This window comes from Hippichthys cyanospilos, chromosome 4 (assembly GCF_059441005.1).
Source record: "Hippichthys cyanospilos isolate Australia breed blue-spotted pipefish chromosome 4, RoL_Hcya_1.0, whole genome shotgun sequence".
Taxonomy (NCBI): domain Eukaryota; kingdom Metazoa; phylum Chordata; class Actinopteri; order Syngnathiformes; family Syngnathidae; genus Hippichthys; species Hippichthys cyanospilos.
In genome coordinates, this window is record NC_142372.1 from 21150746 (window position 1) to 21171809 (window position 21064).

The 21064-nt window shown below is 38.3% G+C and overlaps 1 protein-coding gene across 4 annotated transcripts in view; it reads right to left on the minus strand.

Moving 5' to 3' along the window:
• The window catches only part of LOC148424980 (E3 SUMO-protein ligase PIAS1-like), a 44717-nt gene that overhangs the window by 13011 nt on the left and 10642 nt on the right, over window positions 1-21064 (minus strand). For all 4 annotated transcript variants that reach the window (XM_088413592.1, XM_088413591.1, XM_088413593.1 and 1 more), the window contains 2 exons: window positions 5972-6467; window positions 58-142 (listed from right to left, as the gene is read on the minus strand). In XM_088413592.1, the coding sequence (XP_088269718.1) occupies window positions 58-142; window positions 5972-6467 (581 nt within the window). The remainder of the gene's footprint in view (window positions 1-57; window positions 143-5971; window positions 6468-21064) is intronic.

Genomic DNA, 21064 nt, shown 5'->3' on the forward strand with positions numbered 1-21064 from the left:
ATTAAGAAATAATTTACAGAGTGGCTATAAGACACAAAGGTATTTCATTCATGTTACATCGAACTGCTGATCTGCTGGACTTGCTGTGGGGTTAACGCAAAGGCAAAGCATGTCTCCTGGAATCTCTGGCTGTTGTCCGAAGCTGTGGAAAAACAAAAACACATAACAGGAAATTACCATTTATGTATGCCACTTACAAAATTTCACCATACATTCATGTAAATCAGTAACGCTTGTCAACAGCAGGATGAAATCAAACATTTTAAAATACTGCACTATTGAGGGACAGTCTTGAATGGAACTTACACAACAGACGGTCATATTGCTCCCATGTTGTGTTAACTGTGCCAACACTCGCAGTTTTACACTGAAAACCATCTGGCAACTTCTTTGCTAATAGTTTGAGCATCATTTGGAGCTACAGTTTGATTCCATGTTAGGATGAGGTTCGCACCAAGTGGACAAACTGTGAGATAAGCTTCTTTAATCATGCGGTTGGTAAACATTTTTTCCAGTATCCTAGACGCTGTCCTCGTGATATTATTCTGTAAACTGTAATACAAACAATTCATCATATATCGAAAAAATGTTTTGTAGAATTTTCTTCAGTCTCCCTCCCTTGGAGGGATTGTGCCGGTTCAAATATGGATCGGAATTTATATTAACGTCAGTGAAGCAATCATCTATAGCAATTAATTATTTTAAAGTGGGCATACACTTTAATCACAGGGCTGAATAATTATGACTGTGGACTCGTGTGGGTTGTGAATGTGACATGGAAGAACGGCTTATCAGGATTTTATGCTATGGCTGGAAAAAAGCTGGTGAAATTAATGAAGACACTGCTTAAAATGCATGCACGTGACTCGCCGTTGTACACCTACTTAAGATAATTACAGCATCGGTAGTGGTCATCAGATATTCTGAGTATTTCATTTCTGCGGTAATGACCATCCACACTAAAAAGGACCTTTACAGCATCTCATACAATCATTGTAACATGTCCTTTTTTTTGCTACATTTTGGAGCCAGTCTGTGCCACAGAACAAAATTACATGTGATGTGCTTTCAGACTTTTCCTTTTGGGCAACCGAGACTAAAAATAGACCTCGATCACTCTCTCACTCTCTCCCTCCCTCCCTCCCTCCCTTTTCCTCTCTCCCTCCCTCCCGTTTACTTCTCACTCTCACCCCCACACCACCCTTCCAATGCACTAGAAGTCACTCTCACCACAAAACCGGTTTTGTTCTCAGGTTTCAGTGTGCTTATGAGATATGAAAAAGGTTACAACCCTCATGAATTTTCAATCTACAATCACGCCACACTTCTTTAAAGATGCAGATTCATGGGATTAACAGAATGAAAAATCGAAAAACAGAGGACAGAAGTCTGGATGTAGATCAAAGCCAAATTACCCCCATGTTCATATACTTTTTTGTCTGTCCATCATATTTGTATTTATAAATATTCATTATTCGTCTTTTTAAGCCCAAATGACACAATCAAGACGTTTCTAACCTAGGTGATGCGGTTCACGTCTTTGTGTTTTGATGAGAACATCAAAAAAGGCTTGTGACACCAATCAGATTTTTTTTTTTTTTTTGGTAATCGTAGATTCGGCTTCGTTTCTCATCAAATGCTCTATATTATCTACCTGCAAATGGTTCATCAGTACATCTGCAAACATACACAGATGAATGCAGTGACACTAGAAACCCAGTTAATTCTGCATCACACAACAGCATTTAATCTAAGTATGTACAATATATATATACAGCATATGGCTGGGACGAGACACAAGTCCCACAATACGAGATTTCTCACGAGATTGACATCATAAGAAAGAAAATAGATTTTTTTGCAACATTTGTAATATAAAATAGTCGGATATGAATATTCCGTTTTTTTAAAACGATTACTTTCTTTCAACAATCTGCATGAAAATGAACAATCTAGCTCGCAAATGTAAACTGCCTTTGTCTTATCTGCCGATAGTTAAATATCCATTCTGCAAAACCAGAATATAACCACACAAGTGATGTGAACGTCATCAGAATATCCTGTATATTCGCCTGTAGAGCTACAGCTATTAAGTATTTCAGCATTTGCAAAAAAATAAAACATTTTTTTTCTAGGTGAAAAACAAATATACAAAGAAGACTACCGTATTTCTCCAAGTACATGTGTAGTCATTTTTTTCCTTCCTAATTTTCAACCCCCATATTAGAGGGGTCGACTTATAACTCTAGTTCATGCCAACAATTTACAGACAACCTGTAGCAAAGGCCTCAAAATCATTGCCTGTAAAAATACATATTTGTATTTAGCGTTGTATTTATATTGTATTTAACATGGTGATGAATAACTGAATTTTGCCATGTGAGATGTGAGAAGAAATCTCCAGACTATTAAATTGTAATCCAACTGTTAAAATGCCATAACTAATCTTTGACAGTAAAAAAAAAAAAAAAAAGAAAAAAAAACCTACATGGAGAAAAGATTTGGGAATATTTGGAACAGTATATTTCACTTTTATTTCAAAGTCCCTGGTTTGTTTAAAAACAGTAATAGGAACTACTGTCTGGTTTGCTGCCTTTTGGACTAACTAGGCAGATCATTCATACTGGCTGAGTCTAAAAAGGTGCAATACAGTATGTGAAGTAGTGCTGACTTTGATTTAAATCTTCTTTTTTTTTTTTTAAACCCTTGTGCTTATGGTCTGGTCTTAGGTATGAGCTAAGCTAGAGAGAATTTTCCCGAGTCAATCTGCCTAATCAGCACAACAAAGCCCAGCTGGAGTTTGTTAGCTTGGTCGTGCCTTTGCTACTTTTTCATTAATTTAGTGCGCCACATGCAAACAGACTCACACGCACACCAACACAAAAAAAAAGACAATTCCATTCTCAGAAAAAAAAATCTCTACAACAACGTGTGACAAAAGGTCATATCTAGAATTTACAAGCCAACCTGTGTAACTTCCTCTTCACTAACAACAGGGACTGCTCGAAAGCTGAATGGACTTGTTCTCCAGCTCTATGGTCACCGGGCTCATTAAGACATTCCAATGCGCACGTACAGAAATGCTTAGATCGGTGGGTTCTCAGTCTGGCAGCTGCTGCTGCTATTCTCGTCAATGCAAATAGGAGATATTTTACAGGCTGTGCCAGAGCTACGTGGGCCGCACCCAGGACAACACACATCTGCCAACAATTTGCATAGGAACATTGATAATTGTCTAAAATGCAAAAATGAATTGGATTTTATTAGTCATGTCGTGCTCTCTGTTCATCACTACAACCTGGAGTTCTGTTCATTTGTTTTATTGAGTATTTGTCAGAGCTGAGTAACTTTCCCTTTGTGGACCAAGGATTCACAGCCGTTGCCACTAAGCTCAGAATTGAGCTCAGCCGCATCATTTCTCCATTGATGACTCCCGAGAGCTTAATTGGAGTCCACTGTTTGCCAATTCAGTTGAGTGGGCTTGATTTGGAAAGGCACATACTGTACCTGTGTGTATAAGGCCCACAGGTGCGTGGCACAGACCATTCATGAAGTCAAAGGAACTGTATGTAGACCTCTGAGAAATGATTGTCTCAAGGCACAAATCAAAAACGGATCGTACAAATGGCATTAATTCCTGAAGTCATCTTGGGAGGAAACCAGGCGTTGCTCATCATCGATATTAATTGGTTGAAAAGGCCCATACCCATGTGATGATTGTTGTGAGATCACAGTGTGGAAGGTTGCCCTTCACTGCCCCCCCACCCCCCCAGCTGCCGACATCCATGCTGGCTGAAGGAGACAAGTCGTCGTTTCCGTTTCATAATGGGTCAGTGTCCGCCGAAAACAATTATCCACGCAGCCTTGTTGTTGACGACAAAGAGGATGCGTACTATATCAAATTAGAGGAGTGTATGTTCATTTCATGCCTTGTAGATGACATGATATATGTTATCCAAACACATATGCGGAAAAAATTGTTCTGTTTAGAGTTTTTCGGTTTTGAGTCAACCCCCCTAACATGGGGCTTGAAAATGAGGGAGAAAAACTCGACTTGTACTCTGAGAAATATGGTATCTCTGGAGAGATATGAATATTGCTGTGGATTCTCATTATGGAGTGTTATGCGTAGAATTTTGAGAGAAAAACACATTTTATTCCATTAGAAGACGAGGCTGTAACATACCAATATGTGGAAAAAAATGTGAATACTTTCCAGATGCAGAGTATAAATAACTGACTGATGCATTAACATAGTAAATATTTAGAAATAACAAGTAGGACTTGAGAATTTTTTCTACTTCTTTGTGCTGTTTAAACATGTAGACTGCGCTGGACTAATGTGAACCATTTTTAGGTTTTTCGTTTTGATTTTTACAGTATATCCTTAGTATGGGTTTAGCAGGTCAAGAGATCAAATCAATCAGAAGGATTTGCAAAAACGTGTGTACTGTTTTTAATTTACCCTTTACACAACATTCCAATTTCATTGGAATTGGCTTTGTAAAGAATTAGACTCACCAGTCGAATACGTCTTGAACGGATAGCTATTGGAACGTCTTCACATTAATGTGTCATGCAATAAATCTAACCCTTTCACGGATCAAATAAATTTGATTTAACAGGAGTATCATTTTAGCATTTTATGACACACATGGCAACATTCTATGTAAGGGCATAAATACTTGAAGCAGAAGGAGTGGGGGTAGGTATTCAGTGAAAATTATATTGTGCATGAGTGCAAATGAGGAAGTAGCATCAATAATAATCAACAGAGCTGAATGAGGCATATGTGTATGATTGAATGATAACATGACTATTATAATTAAGTTAGGAATAGAATCACACATTTTTTTTTTCAAAGAACCATTAAAATCTTTATCCTGGTGAAATAACGTGCACCATCTTCCTCCTGTTTCTCACTCGCCCTTTCTCTCACTGTTGAGAGAACACATTCATTATTAATATGGAGGTATGTCTGGTTTTGGAAGGAACCGTATGTGCAGAACTGAATCAGTGCGTGAGAGACCACAAATGTCTCTACGCAATTCAAATTCAAATAGAAGGAGCGACATATTCTACAGGCACGGTTGCGCGGCTGTGCAATTTTACCACTTTGAAGGCAAACATTCATATGCAAAGCGAATGGAGGCAGACAAAGCTGTGAGAGAAACGAGAAGAGGAACAGGTAGAAAACATTTAGTACATCTCACAATGGAATGGTACATGGTGGAATGGCAAAGCTGCGGCCAGCTTCTCTATGCATTGGTGGAAAAATAAATGACATATTTTTTACTCTATTAAAATGCTAATGCTACAGATGGATTTACATTATTTTGTAATACATATATCAGTAAGCCAGAACCTTTCAAAGCAATACTAAATAAGTGCTGGTACTCGGTACTGAATGAGCATGCAATACAATGATAGATCACGCCAATTCGGAATCAAATTTGGCTGGGAAACTGTTTGTCGAGTGTAAAATAATACTTGTAATTAAAAGTGTTCACAATGACTAACGTTTTCACATTAAATATTATTTTGTTATGTGGTATGTCTTATCCTTATATCAGATATTCTCAAATCTTAATTTAGCATGTCAACATTTCATTTGGCATTAGAAAGCCATTTTGGAGTAAAAATGCATGTGCCACGGAACACAGTATATTATAAACGGTACATTTTCTTATTCGGACCAACAAAGTCGCTCATACATACTCATATACATGTACTGTACATATTGACTAAAACTAGCTGAGATGATAAACATGTATTTGCAAAAGCAAACATTGGAACAAAAGGCCAATTGTTTTTTGAATAACTTGATGGTTATTAAATACTTTTTTTTTTTTTTTTTTTTACCATTGAGCATCCCTTTTTACTCTAAGTCCCTCAATAATGGTTAGTTTCTATGACGCTAGGTCACCTCAATCAATGCCCCAAAACACAACGCATTGTGAAAGGTTCTTACCTAGGCTGGTTGGCTTGATGAGCTCATCAAGCATGTCATAAAACGGCAACCTCTGAAGCTTCACATCTGGGTGGACGGGGTGTAGCGGGACCGCAGAGGACAGGTGGTGCGTCAACCCGGTGAATTCGTGCTTCCCAGGGCCAAGCAGCGAAAGGGGCAGTAAGGCGGCGGGTGACGGGGTTCCACTGTGTCCCGCGTGGCCCTCGTACGCCAGCTGTGTAAGGCCAGCAGGCAAAGCAGCTCCACCACCTCCAACCACCCCTGCCGTGGCTGGGTGATGCGGTCCGGGCAAGGAGAGCTCGGAGTGAGACACCATTTTTGCGGGGAAGCGTCTGCGGTACAGCTCTTTGATCTTCATGTGTACGGCGGGGCTAGAGCCTGCCTTCAGCAGATGTAACGCCTTGGTTAGAAGCTCGTGCTTACGTCCGTGCTTGTTGCGCCCGGCGTACCCCAGCAGCACCTGGAGCTCCGACACTCGCAGGCTCATCACCATTTGCTGTGGCAGACACCATGGGAGAGAAAAAGAAGAAGGAGAATAATGCAAACGTGTCCACAGACATAAAAAGAAAATCAATTCTATTTTAAATAAACATATATTTTCCCCCCACCGCCAAAGATTTCATTGTATTCTAACCATTGTATTGATCACAGGGGTCAAACTCAATGCCCGGGGGCCATCAAGCCCGCCTTATCGCTAAAGTCTCGGAAACTACTGGGGCAATCATTTAGAAGATCAGGGTCTTAAAATACATATCTACGCCATTGAGGGCGCAAGCATCATTTCAATAAATATAGTTGAATACAAGGGACTTGACTAACACTGTGGTAATGTGTTTGTTCATTTTCTATTGAAATTAAAGCACATGTTTTTTCGATATCCCAACATTGTTTTCTCTTATGAGGTGGATAAACATAACAGTTGATCCGTCTGCTCCTGTCAAAATTTGTCACATTTAAAACTCTTTGCAGTCAAGTCAAAATGTTTGCCCACCCCTGGTTCAGCTGGCATACAACAAAACTGGCAGCACTTTATCAAAATAGTGTGGTTTGTATTCTAAGTGACAGATGTTGCAATGTGTATCTATAACAAAGTTGAAAAAAAAAAAAAGGGTTTTACGTTTGCACTTTACCAATTTCAATGTTCTCCTAAGCTTTGTTTAGACGTATTTCATGCAAAGCAGACGTTTTGTAACTTAAATTTTAGGGGTTATGTATGTCAAATGATAGAATGAAAGCAAAACCTGTTTTGTATTTTCAGTGTTATGTTTCTTATTTTGTTTAAAAGATAGGAAGCGTAAAAAGAATTAGAAAAAAATTGATTAAAAAAAGTTTGAGATTTTATTTTTAGGCAAAAATCACCCAACTTTAGCTGCAACTTACAATTTTAACAATAAATTGATCAGTTGATTATTTTGTTGATTAATCGGCATGCAAATCGGATTAGGCAAAATAAGCTTTTGTTTCCATTTGTTCTTTTTTTCTGCAAAACGTACAAAACATTAAGTTTCTGTTGCCAGTTTGGTTCACAGTATGTCAAAAAAAGAGCAACAATCTTGATAGTTCAAGTCCTAAGTAAAAGAAAATGATGGCAAATGTTTTGTTTTGATTTAAAACAAATAATTAGTCTGCTTACGTGGAGGACTACAAAAACTGGATAGTCACAGCTGGGAGTCTGAAATTCGAGGGATTTACACAATTGCTTAGAAAAATGACTATCAATGCATTTGATGAAATATTAGTTGCTGGTTAATTGTTGCAGATTTACTATTTTTGAAAAGCACCAATGAGTAAAAGTGATTATACCCTCAGGGAGTCTGGGAATATTTAATGCATATTCAAATTCAAACAAATATTCAAGGAATATTGTAATTTCAATAGGCATTATTGAACTTTCAATGTACATTTAAGGTACGGATGTGCGAGTCCTAATACCAGGTATATAGCATCAAGCCAATACCAGGCCTTATTTCAAGGGATGGAAACTCGCAACGGCTACTGATACATTACTACCACGAGCAGCCTTTTTGTGGGGGTTTTAAAATGGGGAGCTAGAAATTAGAAGAGAAAACTTGCCTAATGGTCATATAATTTTATTTTAGGCTATAGATGATTTTCTTCATTAGTATTCATCATTGTTTTTGGAGATAACTTTATGTATGAAGTCCTTGTGGTATATGTACTTGGAATCAGTAGCGTGGCTACTCAAGCTGTATTGGTTTGAACAAATGTGGTATGTAACATCCTTATTTTGAAGTACGGGTTCTTCTTATTCCTGCTGTGTTTAAAAAAACAAAACAAACATATTTGAAACATTTCAAGATTCAAGACATTTATTTTCATAAGCATAGTTGTACCACACAATTAAATTGTTATTCTGTTCACTTCCCCCAACAGCAGACTACATTCCATAATCGAGCAATAAATAAATAGCAATAAACAACAAACAGAAACAATGGTGCTAATAATGTAGTGCTGAATATAATAATAATAATAAATACATAAAAGTACTGCAAATGACCAGCTCTAGATATGCATTTTCTGACAGCCCAATGACCACGTACAGACACCTGCACCAGGATTACATCCAGACCCAGCTAACAGTGATAGCATAGCGCTCTTTTTTTGTATCAGTAGAATACACACTGCATGCAATTCACTAGAATCACACACATTATGTAAATGTATTTCTGAGGGTCTGGATGTGAATAACAGAGCAGTTATAATGACACATCATTCAAACACAGATGACTCTGACAGCAAGACAAGGTGCTTCAATCACAGCAGCAGCAGCATGCAAGAAGCAGCTGTCCATCTGTGGATTTTTACTAGAATGACTAACTAACTTAATAATATTCCATTTCATATCCTCTTTCCACATACACACACACTGTCAACGAACTGCCCTGCTGGTGACATCAATGACCATTCCATGAAATATGCATGTGGTGGAATGGGAAAGATGAGGTGGGGAGGGTGGTTTGGCCAAATGATGACACTGGCTTGCCGCCATTTCAAACACACTTTTCTCTATCTCTTCACAAATACACACAGAGCAAACCCAATACTCTCATTCCAAAGCAAACGTGCCCATAAAAGACACAAAATGCACAGAACACAACACAAACAAACATACACTTTTGTCACCCGCCACGCTGCGGATGTGTAACATTCCTCTACCACACCAGACAAAAAAAAAAAAAAGAGGAAAACAAATACATGAGAAAAACAGGGGGAGGGGGAGCATTTGAAGAACAGGCCATAAGTCACCAGACCTTCCGTTGTTTGATTTAGTCCGATATTTACCGCCGATCATGCTTTGTTTGTGTTTGAGTCAGAAAGATTTCAGAAGTCAGTCAGAAGAGTTTTCCTGACTACCATCAACTGATGGATACATATCATTATAAATTATGTGGTTCAAATAGGTGTTTCCTCTTTTCTACATGGAGGAATGCCTTTACAAAGACTACTGATTTAGCTACAGATGAAAGAGCATCAGGAGCAACTGGGGGCACAGTGACTCAAGGACACTTTGACATGGTTGATGCCGTTGGTGACTGAACCCACAACCTCTTGGTTGGAAGAAGACCACTTGATCACTGAGCAATGTAAGTAAATAAATATTTGCCCAATTTCAGTAATATTAAAAAAAATAGCAACTGGTATCAGGTTGAACCTTGTTTTATTTGAAAGATTGGTCCGTGAAAAAAAAAAGTGCACATTTACATGAAGGCTGCCAGCAATGCAATCGACATTGCTAAAGTGTTTGTAAATGTAAACGCTGTGTATGAGGCTGTGAAAGTACGGATACAAGAACCAAAATTCGATTATGAAGCGGATGTGTACCCCCCCCCAGGAAAACGTTGCAGCATTGCAGAACTGGTGCAGACCACAAAACGTTGGAATGGTTTCAGAATTTCATATTCTACTGCCCATTTCAACATAGCATTTCAAACAGTGACCTGACGTTTTGTCATGGAATGCAACATTTTAAATATATACTTTTTTCCCCCATGCTAGTCGCACTGACAAAACAATCTAAAAATAAAAGCACATATGTTGCTTACGAGTCAAGTGGCATCTTAAAATAATCTTAAATGTCACAACCATGCTAAAATCGAAATACTAATGGGAAATGTGACCAGTACTCTCTGTACAGCATATGTTGACTTGGTAACAAAAGTGATCACTGTCCAGGGATGTCAAATCCCCAACATTACTAAAGTCTGTCTAATAGACCTTTCCAATTAAAAAAAAGAAAAAAATGCACCCTTCATGTTACTGCATTTATATGGTGTGTGTCCATCTGTGCTACAATGAATTGTGAATTAATGATGCACTCACAAAGGGTGATACTTATTAATTAAACTCAAAATAGGCATGGGCAAATAACTGGTTTGGCTATATATTGTGATTTTAAATTCATGGCTATTTAAAACCATCCAAATTTGTAAAAATGATGAGTTTCTTTCCCTCCAGCATCAGCTGCCTAAAGAGGCAACTGCTGTGAGCAGCAGATCCTTTTCTCATTGTGTATAATAGGCGAGTCCTCCTCTGCTGCAGCAGCCAATCACATTGTCCAATTCCTGCTTTGTCGCCTTCACTACCATTGTAATTTTGCTCCTACGGCTAACTGCTGTGGGTAACATCGCTAACATGTTATCATATGCTATTTTCACATAGCGTTTTATAGTATATTGCTCAGGGTAGGATGTTAGCACTCTATTGAACTGCAGTGTGGGTCAACAAGGCGACCCAGTCAATCTACGTAAAATTATATATTTTGGACTTGTAATTCAACTACAGTGATACCGCGATACCATAGTTTTGCTCAAGGTTATCATACCATCAGAATCTGATGGTCCCATCACAAAGTCTTTATGTTGTTATTTTGAAATCAAAATGATGTATTAGTAGTCTATAATCCCAGGACTCATTCAAATTTCCGCTACTTTTGTCTTTCAGGAATAGCATCTTAATGCTGTAGTATCCAAAAAATTGTCCTATTCCCTTTGATGGTAACTAACCAATGAACAAAATTAGCTAATTGCGGGTAGACAGAGAGGAGTATGTAGGATAATTTGCAAGGAAAATTAAAGGATGGCACGATGAAGCAAAAGGGGGATGGGGAGAATGCGAGAGCAGTTGAGCTTCCAAACTGAATGACATCCGCCACACTTTCAGTGGAAACAACAGTTTTAAGAGTTTTATTGTCATTTGCATTGTAATACCACAGAATGAAATTCTTATTCTGTTCACTTCCCCGAGCTGACTGCATTTCATAATCGAGCAAATAATAAAGAAGGCAATAAAACAAAAACAAAAAATAGATCGATAAGGCCAGTAATAGGAAGGGGGGAGCTAATGAAAGGCGGCTTGTGGTCTTGGAAGGTGCTATTGCTGGACACATAATGTGAGAGGAGTCAGAAAATACAGATTGGAAACATTTTAAGGCAAGTTGAAAATACCATGATTTAAAATAAGTCGAACCATTGCAAATCCACTGGTTTTGCACCTCTTCCACAAGCTACCAAGCTTCACCATTTTTGCTTGAACAATTGACACTATGGTACTGCAAAGACCTGAGACTTTGTCAGAATGTGTATTTAATTATATAAAAGTATTAATCAATAAATTTTCAGCTTCCGGATGAAAGCTTACAAAATAAATCAGAAATGGGAAAAAATAGTTACATTATTTTTGATGGCTTCAGCCTGATACGTCAGTTCCGTGCGATACTATCTGTGTCACAAGGTCGTGACAAATGAGTAAAATCAGATAAGAGACAGCAGAAAGACCATCGTAATATCCAAGACTTTTATTAAAATTGTAGGGATTTTTTGGATGTAACCCAGTGCATATAAATCAACTAACCCTAAACAGCTTTGTCTAACTTCCCCCAAATTACAAGCTCCATTGATTTACTTTAGTTGACATCCATGCATCTCAATTTCTCAATTATATTTTGGAAAGACCCTCTTGGATATAAAAAAAAAAACATTTCACCCCACCCCACCCCCACTCCCACCCCCCCAAACACGCCAACCATAAATAAGATTAATATCGATAAAACTTGTGTAAAACGGTATCCTTTTTTATCACTGACAAAAGGAAAAAGCAATATAAACCAACTATCAATAAATGTTGAAAACTACTTTTTACATTTATACAGGTTAAAAAAATTGTCTTAGCTGATAAAAACCCAAGCGCACCGAAGCGCCTGAAAAAAAAGATGGCAATCATTATTTTATCACAATTACACTTTGCAAAAACAAATCCTTTCCCCTGGGGTCATCCGCAACCCTCATGGCCCCCCGCCCCACTATTTGAGAAGCACTGGTTTACATTAGTTTTCCTCCCACACTAACACAGCACCAGAACCCTCTTTGAAATACAGGATCAAAGCTGTCCATTGAGATGACAAGCCATGCTATGAGATGTGACAGAGCTGTACCACCTTCTATTTAGACAAGACTTTGGGATCAGACAACTTTTGCAACATTTGGGGGCATCTTTGGTTTCACAAAAAGCATAACAGAAGAAATTGTTAGTTAACACAACAGGTTCCAAAGAGATCGTGGGGATGCTAATATATGAATTGGTGAAGTATGAATATGAATATTAATGTGAAAATTAGACTAACAAATGACAAACCACCCCAGACCATGTGTAAATGTGTGACTCCACTGTTTTAACTGGTTTTAATTTGCAAGGTAAATGACACTGCCAGCTTTTAATACCTCGCAGGACTGAGCCAAAAAGTATTGCAGAATACTGGTGATAGCATTTACATGTTTAACGCTGTTGATGCTAAGATAGCCTAACCCATTAGCTAAAGTAATAACAGTCACTAGTCACTAGATTAATAAGTGATCAATTTTGTTATAAAATGATAGTGAGAATTTATTTTGTATTCATTTATTTTATATACATATTGACTCTCTCTCTCATACATATGTATATATATATATATATATACATATATATACATATATATATATATATATATATATATATATATATATATATTTTTTTTTTTTTTTTTTTTTTTTTTTGTTCTCTTCGTGTCATATTATATCCATTTGATTATACTAATTCCAGTGTTCTAGTTATAGTTGTTAGAGTTTTTAATCCTATCAGAGTTGAGCTAACTTGTGTCGCCAGGCTGTATGAAAATCTGCCCCAGGCCTTCAGAATCAACAGTGCGGGCGTCTGTGCACTGTAGTGAAAGGACACATAGTTAATAGAAAGCTGGGATAGCCAATCAGATGACAAGTTGGCGACAGTAAGGCCAGCTAGAAGGCCTCATGTTGAACTTGACATGTACCCACCCTGAAGCTACAAGGTGTTACTTGGGGTTGATCTGCATTGACAGTGTATCCTACACCAGACCCAGACCTGTAGACCTTTTGCAGAAAAATCAAATATATTTACTTGTTTTTTTGAACCAACAATGGCTGAAGAAGAGGAAACTGTCAACCAAGTCATTGATGCCTTCTTGAGGAAAGAAAGAAGAATGGATTTTGAGTTGAAATAAGTGTTTTGGGGCATGGATGTTTTGGTGAGTGCAAGCATTGTATTTTTTAACTTTTAAGATGTTTTAGCAATTTTATTTTATTCTTATTGAATTAATGCATATTACATATCCCGTGTAGTGGGTAAGTTTTAATTGCTGATGTGGACCAGCAAGGCCTTTTCCTCTGGCCTAAAGTAACCTGACATTATCATAACTATAATAAACTATAATAATAATAATAATAATTTTAATAAATACATATACATTCCAGTTGAAGAAGAGTTTGGTAAAATATTGGAAGATATGAAAAAGATGGTTTGTATGCATTTTTTTAATTATTAGGTATTGGGAAATATCTCATCTGTAAGAGACAATTCAACCTGGCTCTTTTGTATTTCCTTTGCACACATTTTTTTTTTTTTTTTTTGCAGTCTGCTCAGTAAAAAGAAACATGGTGCAGTCCTACTGCAACGTTCCTGACTTTCAATAATAGGAAATTTAAGATGAAATATTAAAGAAGTGAGTTTCTAAGAGGCTTGCAGGTCTGTGAATGTGTTCTGTGTTGCAACTACTGTCCAATGCCACAAAAGTTATTGTTAACGATGTAGACAAGCTAGTCTTTCTTTCCTTGAATTGAAAACGGAAAAAAAATTGAATACAATGTAGTTCTAAAAGTTATGAATCACACTATGAGGAACAAAGTGTTAAATTCAATAATGTCTGAAAAGAAAGAACCTGAAAATGATGGTTTTTGGATTTATTTAACTTTTTCTTGTTATACCAAATTCATACCAAACATCAGTTGTCTGTTATCACCACATTAAATGAACCAGCATTCTACATTCTCTGTGCCTAAAAGAAAACATGCAAATTGAATGCACTCAATAGTATTAGAAGTAAACATGGCAAAGAAATATACACAGAAGACCATAACACAGACCATTGCAAACGAGAAAATCAAGAAACAACCCCAAATCACGCGCGCACACACACAGTCACATGCACACACAATATGTTATGGTTATCATGCAAAGCTTCAGCTTAACTAAGCACACACGCAGAGGGCAGTCAAAGACAAAGTGTATGCATGCCACAGATCTGGCACACCAACGGTTGGCATGCGAGGGACACCCACAAAGCATTTGAATCCGCACACAACACCAGAGTTTATCAGCCTTACACCGATTGCCGAATGGTTGGGTTGCAAAGTCTTAACCCTTTACTGGGCACAGCGGCTGCTTTCAGGCGACAGTCTAAAAAGGGACTTGATTAGGCACACGTTTTTTTTTCTTTTTGGCTTTTTTCTCACAATCAGAAAAGGTCCGTACCATCGGCCTTGGTATAGTGACAAATTAGCCGGGGTGGGTGCTCTCCGGGCACTCCGGCTTCCTCCCACTTTCCCAAAACATACATATTGGACATACGGCATTGTCCTTAAGTATGATTGGGTGCATGAACGGCTGTTTGTCTCAGTGTGCCTAGCAATTAGTTGACAACTAGCTATAGCGGCCCATAATCAGCTGGGATAGGCACCAGCAGGCCTGCGACCCTCGTGAGGATAAGTGGAAATAGAAAACGGATGGATGTATTGTTTTTCTCCCGCACTCTACATTGTTTTAACATTGTAATCCAACTATGCTGCACATGGTTAAAAAGGAAATCTGTACAATAAAGCAGTTCTTATCCGTCCCGGGAGACTGGAAGATGGTGAGGGTAATAGCATTGTGTCAAGCAGTTTTTGAAGAACATTTCTATGTCTATATGTGGGTGTTTTAACAGTTGTGTACGCATGGGGGTGGAAGCCTGCACACTACCTGGCCATTATATAAAGCTCCCACTCTCAACTAGAGGGCTGTGTACTGAGTGTCAGATCCCTCCCTATCCTCCTCTCCTCTGTGCGCCCATCCCCCCACCTCTTAGCCTTCCAGCCTCTCTGACTCGAAAATACTTCTGCCTGTTGTTTTATCTTCCTTCGGCCTCTGAAGTATCCAAAATCACAGATCATATCATAGCTCAATAAGTACAGGATTGGTAAGGTATAGAGCACACACATTCTTTTGTAAGCACCCAAGAACTCAGCTTAGCTTAGTGATTGCTCTTCTCATCGTAAGCAGGGTGAAAACATGCTTGCAACAAAGGTTTAGTTCAGTCCACCACCGTAGTTTGTAATGACAAACCCTGATATGGACTGAATTTACACCACAGGGTGTGTTAAGTCACACATGGTAAACTGTAAATTATTGCAGCAATAACCAAGCAGAATAAATATATTGAATAAATATAGAATATATATATAGTGCCATAAGCCAATAGAACATTTTTGAGACATTTTCACACAACCTTTCTGCTGAATTGATGCATCAAAGGCATACCACAAGGGCTACTGCATTGGGAGTAAGTCATTCAGCCTCTGATGTAATACTGTATACATTGTAATACATCATTTAAGTTAACTAACTCCTCTACAGAATGAGGAAGGGCAATTAATGAAAGTGAAAGTTTAAAGCGTACATCTGGAGGCCCCTTATGCGGTATCGATAGGAAAATGAAATAATGCTCAAAAGTTTCGTAAATATCTGGCATTCCCACTTTTGTGTCTAGTTTTGTATCTGCCAATACAATCCCATTGGTTTAATGCTAGGTGCCATGTTAGGAATCAGAGCTGGATGCTGGATTCACCCACAAATGCTGCCTTTGCTCATGTTTCTAGAACATCAGCCCAGTTCATTTATTTTCTGAGATACTACGAAAATCCCAAGAGGGCAGACGGCCACTATACTTCCATGAATTAAACAACACCCAGACGAAGTGCAAAGTTTGGTCGTTGCTTCTCCTACAAGGGCATTTTTTTTTTTAATAGAAAGATCTTCTTTTGTTGTTTGATGCAACAATAGAATGATCTCTCGTAAAAGGGGCATGGCATGTGGTGGTGTGTTATACAAATCATAATACACTAGGCAGACATTATGCATTGCATCTTGGCAATACTAAGAACTGTCTGTGTCATTCAGGAACTACCTGGGAATATCCTGGCATTAGAAGGGATCCCTGACACTCTATGCAAGCATAAGGTATGGCATATTGCTAGAGAGGTGCCAGTCAGGGAGCTCAACCATGTTCAAAAGACTAGATAAATCTTAGACTGCAGCAGTCACATCCAATAAAAATCTGCCTCGTAATTCTCTAAACCAGGAGAGTCCCACTCTGTTACGCTAAATAAATATTCCAATGGAGGCATCAGGTTACACATATTAAATCACACATACCGGTTAAAAATAAATTGTACTGATTTAACCTCAACTACCTACGTACGTATCATGTGCTGGACATCATTGGTCACCATTCTCAAAAAACATATTAGGTCTAAAATGAATAATAGGGAAACTAAAGCCTTTTTTCTTTTTTGGGCCAGTACCAAAATCAAGCGCTCACTAATACAAGTGCCAAGGAAACAAAACCACTAGTACTTTTGAAATAAAATACTTTTATTAAACCAATGACAGGTCATTAAACAAAAGACCCAATAAAACATTTTTTCATACAAAGTGCATGGCATTAAAGGGACTGTTGAGCACATTTGGAGATGCCCTAAAATTTTGGTGGACTGATTGATTGACATGAGATGTTTATTGAGCTTAATAAGAGTCCACTTGCAGTAAATTGCATTGATTGGACACGGTTTCAAAAGGCACACACCTGTCGATGCGAGGGCCAACAGATGAGCGTGCATGTCGGAGCACACACACCAAGCACGAAGTCAAAGCAAATGTATGTAGACTTGCAAGACAGGATTGTCTTGAAGCACAAATCTGGAAAAGGATACAAAAAGACTTTGCTGCTTTGAAGGTTCCAATGAGCAGGGTGGCCTCCATTATTCGTAAATGGAAGAAGTCTGGAACCACCAGTACTCTTCTAGAGCTGAATGTTTGTCCTAACTGAGCAATCGCGTTAGAAGAGCATTAGTCAGGGAGGTGACCAAGAATCTGATGGTCACTCTGTCAGAGCTCCAGCATTCCTCTGTGGAGAAAAGAGAGCCTTCCAGAAGGACAACCGTCTCTGCAGCAATCCACCAATCAGGAAGGTTCAGGAAGGTATGGTAGAATGGCTAGTCGCTCGCAACTCTGAAGTAAAAGGAACATGGCAGGCTGTCTGAAATTTGCCAAAACGAACCTGAATGACTCTCAAGACCACGAGAAACAAAATTATCTTGTTTGATGAGACAAATGTTGAACTCTGGTGTGACTGCCAGGCGTCATTTTTGGAGGAAACCAAGCACCGCTCATCACCAGGCCAAAACCATTCCTACAGTGAAGCTTGGTGGTAGCAGCATCATGCTATGGTGATGTTTTTCAGCAGCAGGAACTGTCAGACTAGTCAGGATAGAAGGAAAGATGAAAGCAGAAACATAGAGAGATATCCTGTATGAAAACCTGCTCCAGAGCACTCTGACCTCAGCCTGGGGCGAAGCTAAATTTTTCAGGCGCACAGACAACATCGCAAAAAATTGGCTTGAGAACTACTTTGTGAAGGCCCAGCCACAGTCCAGACTTTAATCAGACTGAACATCTCTGGAGAGACCTGAATTTGCCCGTGCACAAACATGTCCCATCCAACCTGATGGAGCTTGAGAATAACAGTGAAGAAGAATGGCAGAACTGTCTAAAGGTGGCATTATATTCAAAAAGACTTGAGGCTGCAATTGCTGCCAAAGGTGGATCAAAAAACTATTAGGCAAAGGCTGTGAATTCTTACTGTATGTAAATGTGATTTTATTAGTTTCTTATTCTTATAAATGTCAATATTGTTCCTAAAAATTCCTTTGGTCATAATGGAGTATATTGTATGTGGAATTGTGAAGCAATAGATTTATACAGTTTGGAATGAGGTTATAAATGAGAAAATGTGGAAAAAGTGAACAAGACGCACTGAATGTTTGCGTTTGAATTTGCCCCACTGCATTTTACCCTACAGAAGAGAATTCAATATGTTTCTTTGCGCAATGTCAATTTCAGCAATAGTTGATTGTTTAAAAAAAGAAAATCAATTGTTCTTTTGCTGTATTGTCATGTTTGTATTTAATGAAAAGCTTGTTTCAAGTTCCTGGTAATAAACAGCATAAAAGGCTCCTCAAATAAAATTGTTGATTTACAAAATTGCTTCGCAATAAGTAAGTAAATACATCAACAAATCCAAACCTTGTTTCTCATGAAATTGCCTTTAATGATCAGTCACTACGTAGATTAGAAAAGCAAGTTTTCAGCTGTCAGCCAACCCAACAGGAGGGTGGTCACTGAAATGTCTTTCTCTTCCAGTTGGTAGCACACAATTACGTTCCAAACTGTTATCTACCCATGTCCATCTCAAATGTGACAGGTTTCCATGGCAACAGAATAGCTTAACAAAATCACCACCGAAGTCGACGAGAGCTCCCCCTTGCTAAATCATTCTAGACGTCGATGGCTGCTGACAAATCTGAGGCACGATATAAGCCAGTGCCTGAGCCTGAGTTAGGTTGTATGGAACATACTATTGTAATGCAATGTGTTTGTGTTATTTATACATTATGGCCAGAAAAGAAGCCATGAAAGAATGGGGGTCTTTAATACAGCGTTTACACTAGGGGTCTCAATTTACATTATGTGAGAGCCGCTGGCAATAGAATCTGGGTGTGTCTGGACTGCATCAAGTATTCCACAAAAAAAGAGGTTCAAGTATTCAAAAAATGTACAGCTATTCTAGTCTACTCGAGCTAGTAATAGCATCTGATTTTTTGAGCACTGTACTTTTCCCTCTGCAATCATGAAATGATGGAGAGACCCTGTGATTGAAAAAAAAAATCCATCTCCTTGTTTTTATGGATATTGTCTATTTTCATCAACACCCTTTCTTCACTGCAGGTTTTGGTCTTCACTGGGACTGGGTAACCGGATATTTTTTCCTTTCATTTCGTGTCACTTCAGAATTACGTTTCACCAACAGCATCCATGAGCCTGAGCTACATATATTAGGCTAAGAGTGACAAAAAAAAAAATAGAAATAAATAAATACAATTGAAATATAATGAGATCTCGATATATATATATATATATATATATATATATATATATATATATATATATATATATATATATATATATACACACACATATGTGTGTGAATCTCAATGGAACAGCCCTCCATAATTGATAATTAAGTCGAAATTGTAAATTGTGTTGAATAACGAGGTCGCTCGAGATTCCCACCCCCAGTGTGAATGCTTAGCATGCACAAAAAAGGTAGAGGAGACAAGAGAACAGGTAGGAGAGCAGAGCAGAGGGCCTGTATCATTAGGGATTAACCTAGCCACAGGCTCTACAAATAGACTGTCTCCTCCTATAAGCTGCCAGAGCACAGATGCTTATTTGTATTGCCATGTTGCTGCTGGAGAGAAGAGAGAAGAGAGTTCAAAGCTGAGGCAGGCTGGGGTTTCTTTGAAACTCAATTAAACAGGGCGCTTTTGAGGACCTGGTAATGTTAAACCATTGCACTTTGTAGTATTATGACTTCAGAGAGCAATTTAAAAAGGTTCAAATATGGCAAAATGATTTGTTTTCCTTGTAATTTTGTAGTAATGCACTCAAAGCAGTTTTTTTCCCTTTTCCTAGCGATGCTGTTTGAGTTCATTTTACCACAAATACCTCGCAGCAACCGTGTCTCACCTAGTTAATGATTGTACGAATATGCCAAAAGACCCCAATTGATAAATGACTCAAATGGAATACCGTTCCATCTTCTCTACCCAGCGCACTCATAATTGAATCAGCCGGAGACAACGTAACCTATCTGTTTGAGTAAAATTCCTGTGTGTGAACGAGAATAGATTCGGACATTTGGTTTAGTCTGCTCGCTTCTTCTTTTGAAAATAATAATAACAACCTGAGCTAACACGAGCTTCTGTTAGCTGCAACAGTCACTGGCTGCTAATGGCCAAATTACGTCCCCCTCTAGCTCGTCCCATTACAGTAATTATTGTAAATAAGAATACAGCCGATATAAAAATGCACATCTGTGCATCAAAACTCGGCTTATGTGACTGACAGAACAATCTTCCTCAAAGGGATGTATGAAGAGATTTAAGCATTAGAAAAAGTCCGTCATAAAAGATTGCTGAACATTTATTTTTGAACATAGACCCCTGTCAACACTTGTGGCTCCACGCTTGTGTTGGGCGCAATTGTCGCTGGGCCTCGCACTGAACACGTACTGCAGATGTCGCCCTATCACCCAATCACACAAACGTCATTGACTGAAATTCGAATGCGTTGCTTGTTACGCCGTCCACGTAATCAATCTGAACTAAGCATTGTTTTTATTTGACCAAACCACTGATAGCCGATATTATTTTCTGTAAAAGAAAAATTCTTTAAGTTATTAAAATTGTTGATTTTTCATATGGATCTTACTTATCTAACCAGTTTGGGTTGCCCCCACTGACATAAACATGCCTTAACAAGTTATATAAAAACATGATAAATATTTTTCTACTCTAAAAGAAAATCTTAACTTGTGCTAAAATATCACTGATCTTTCTCACTGATTCC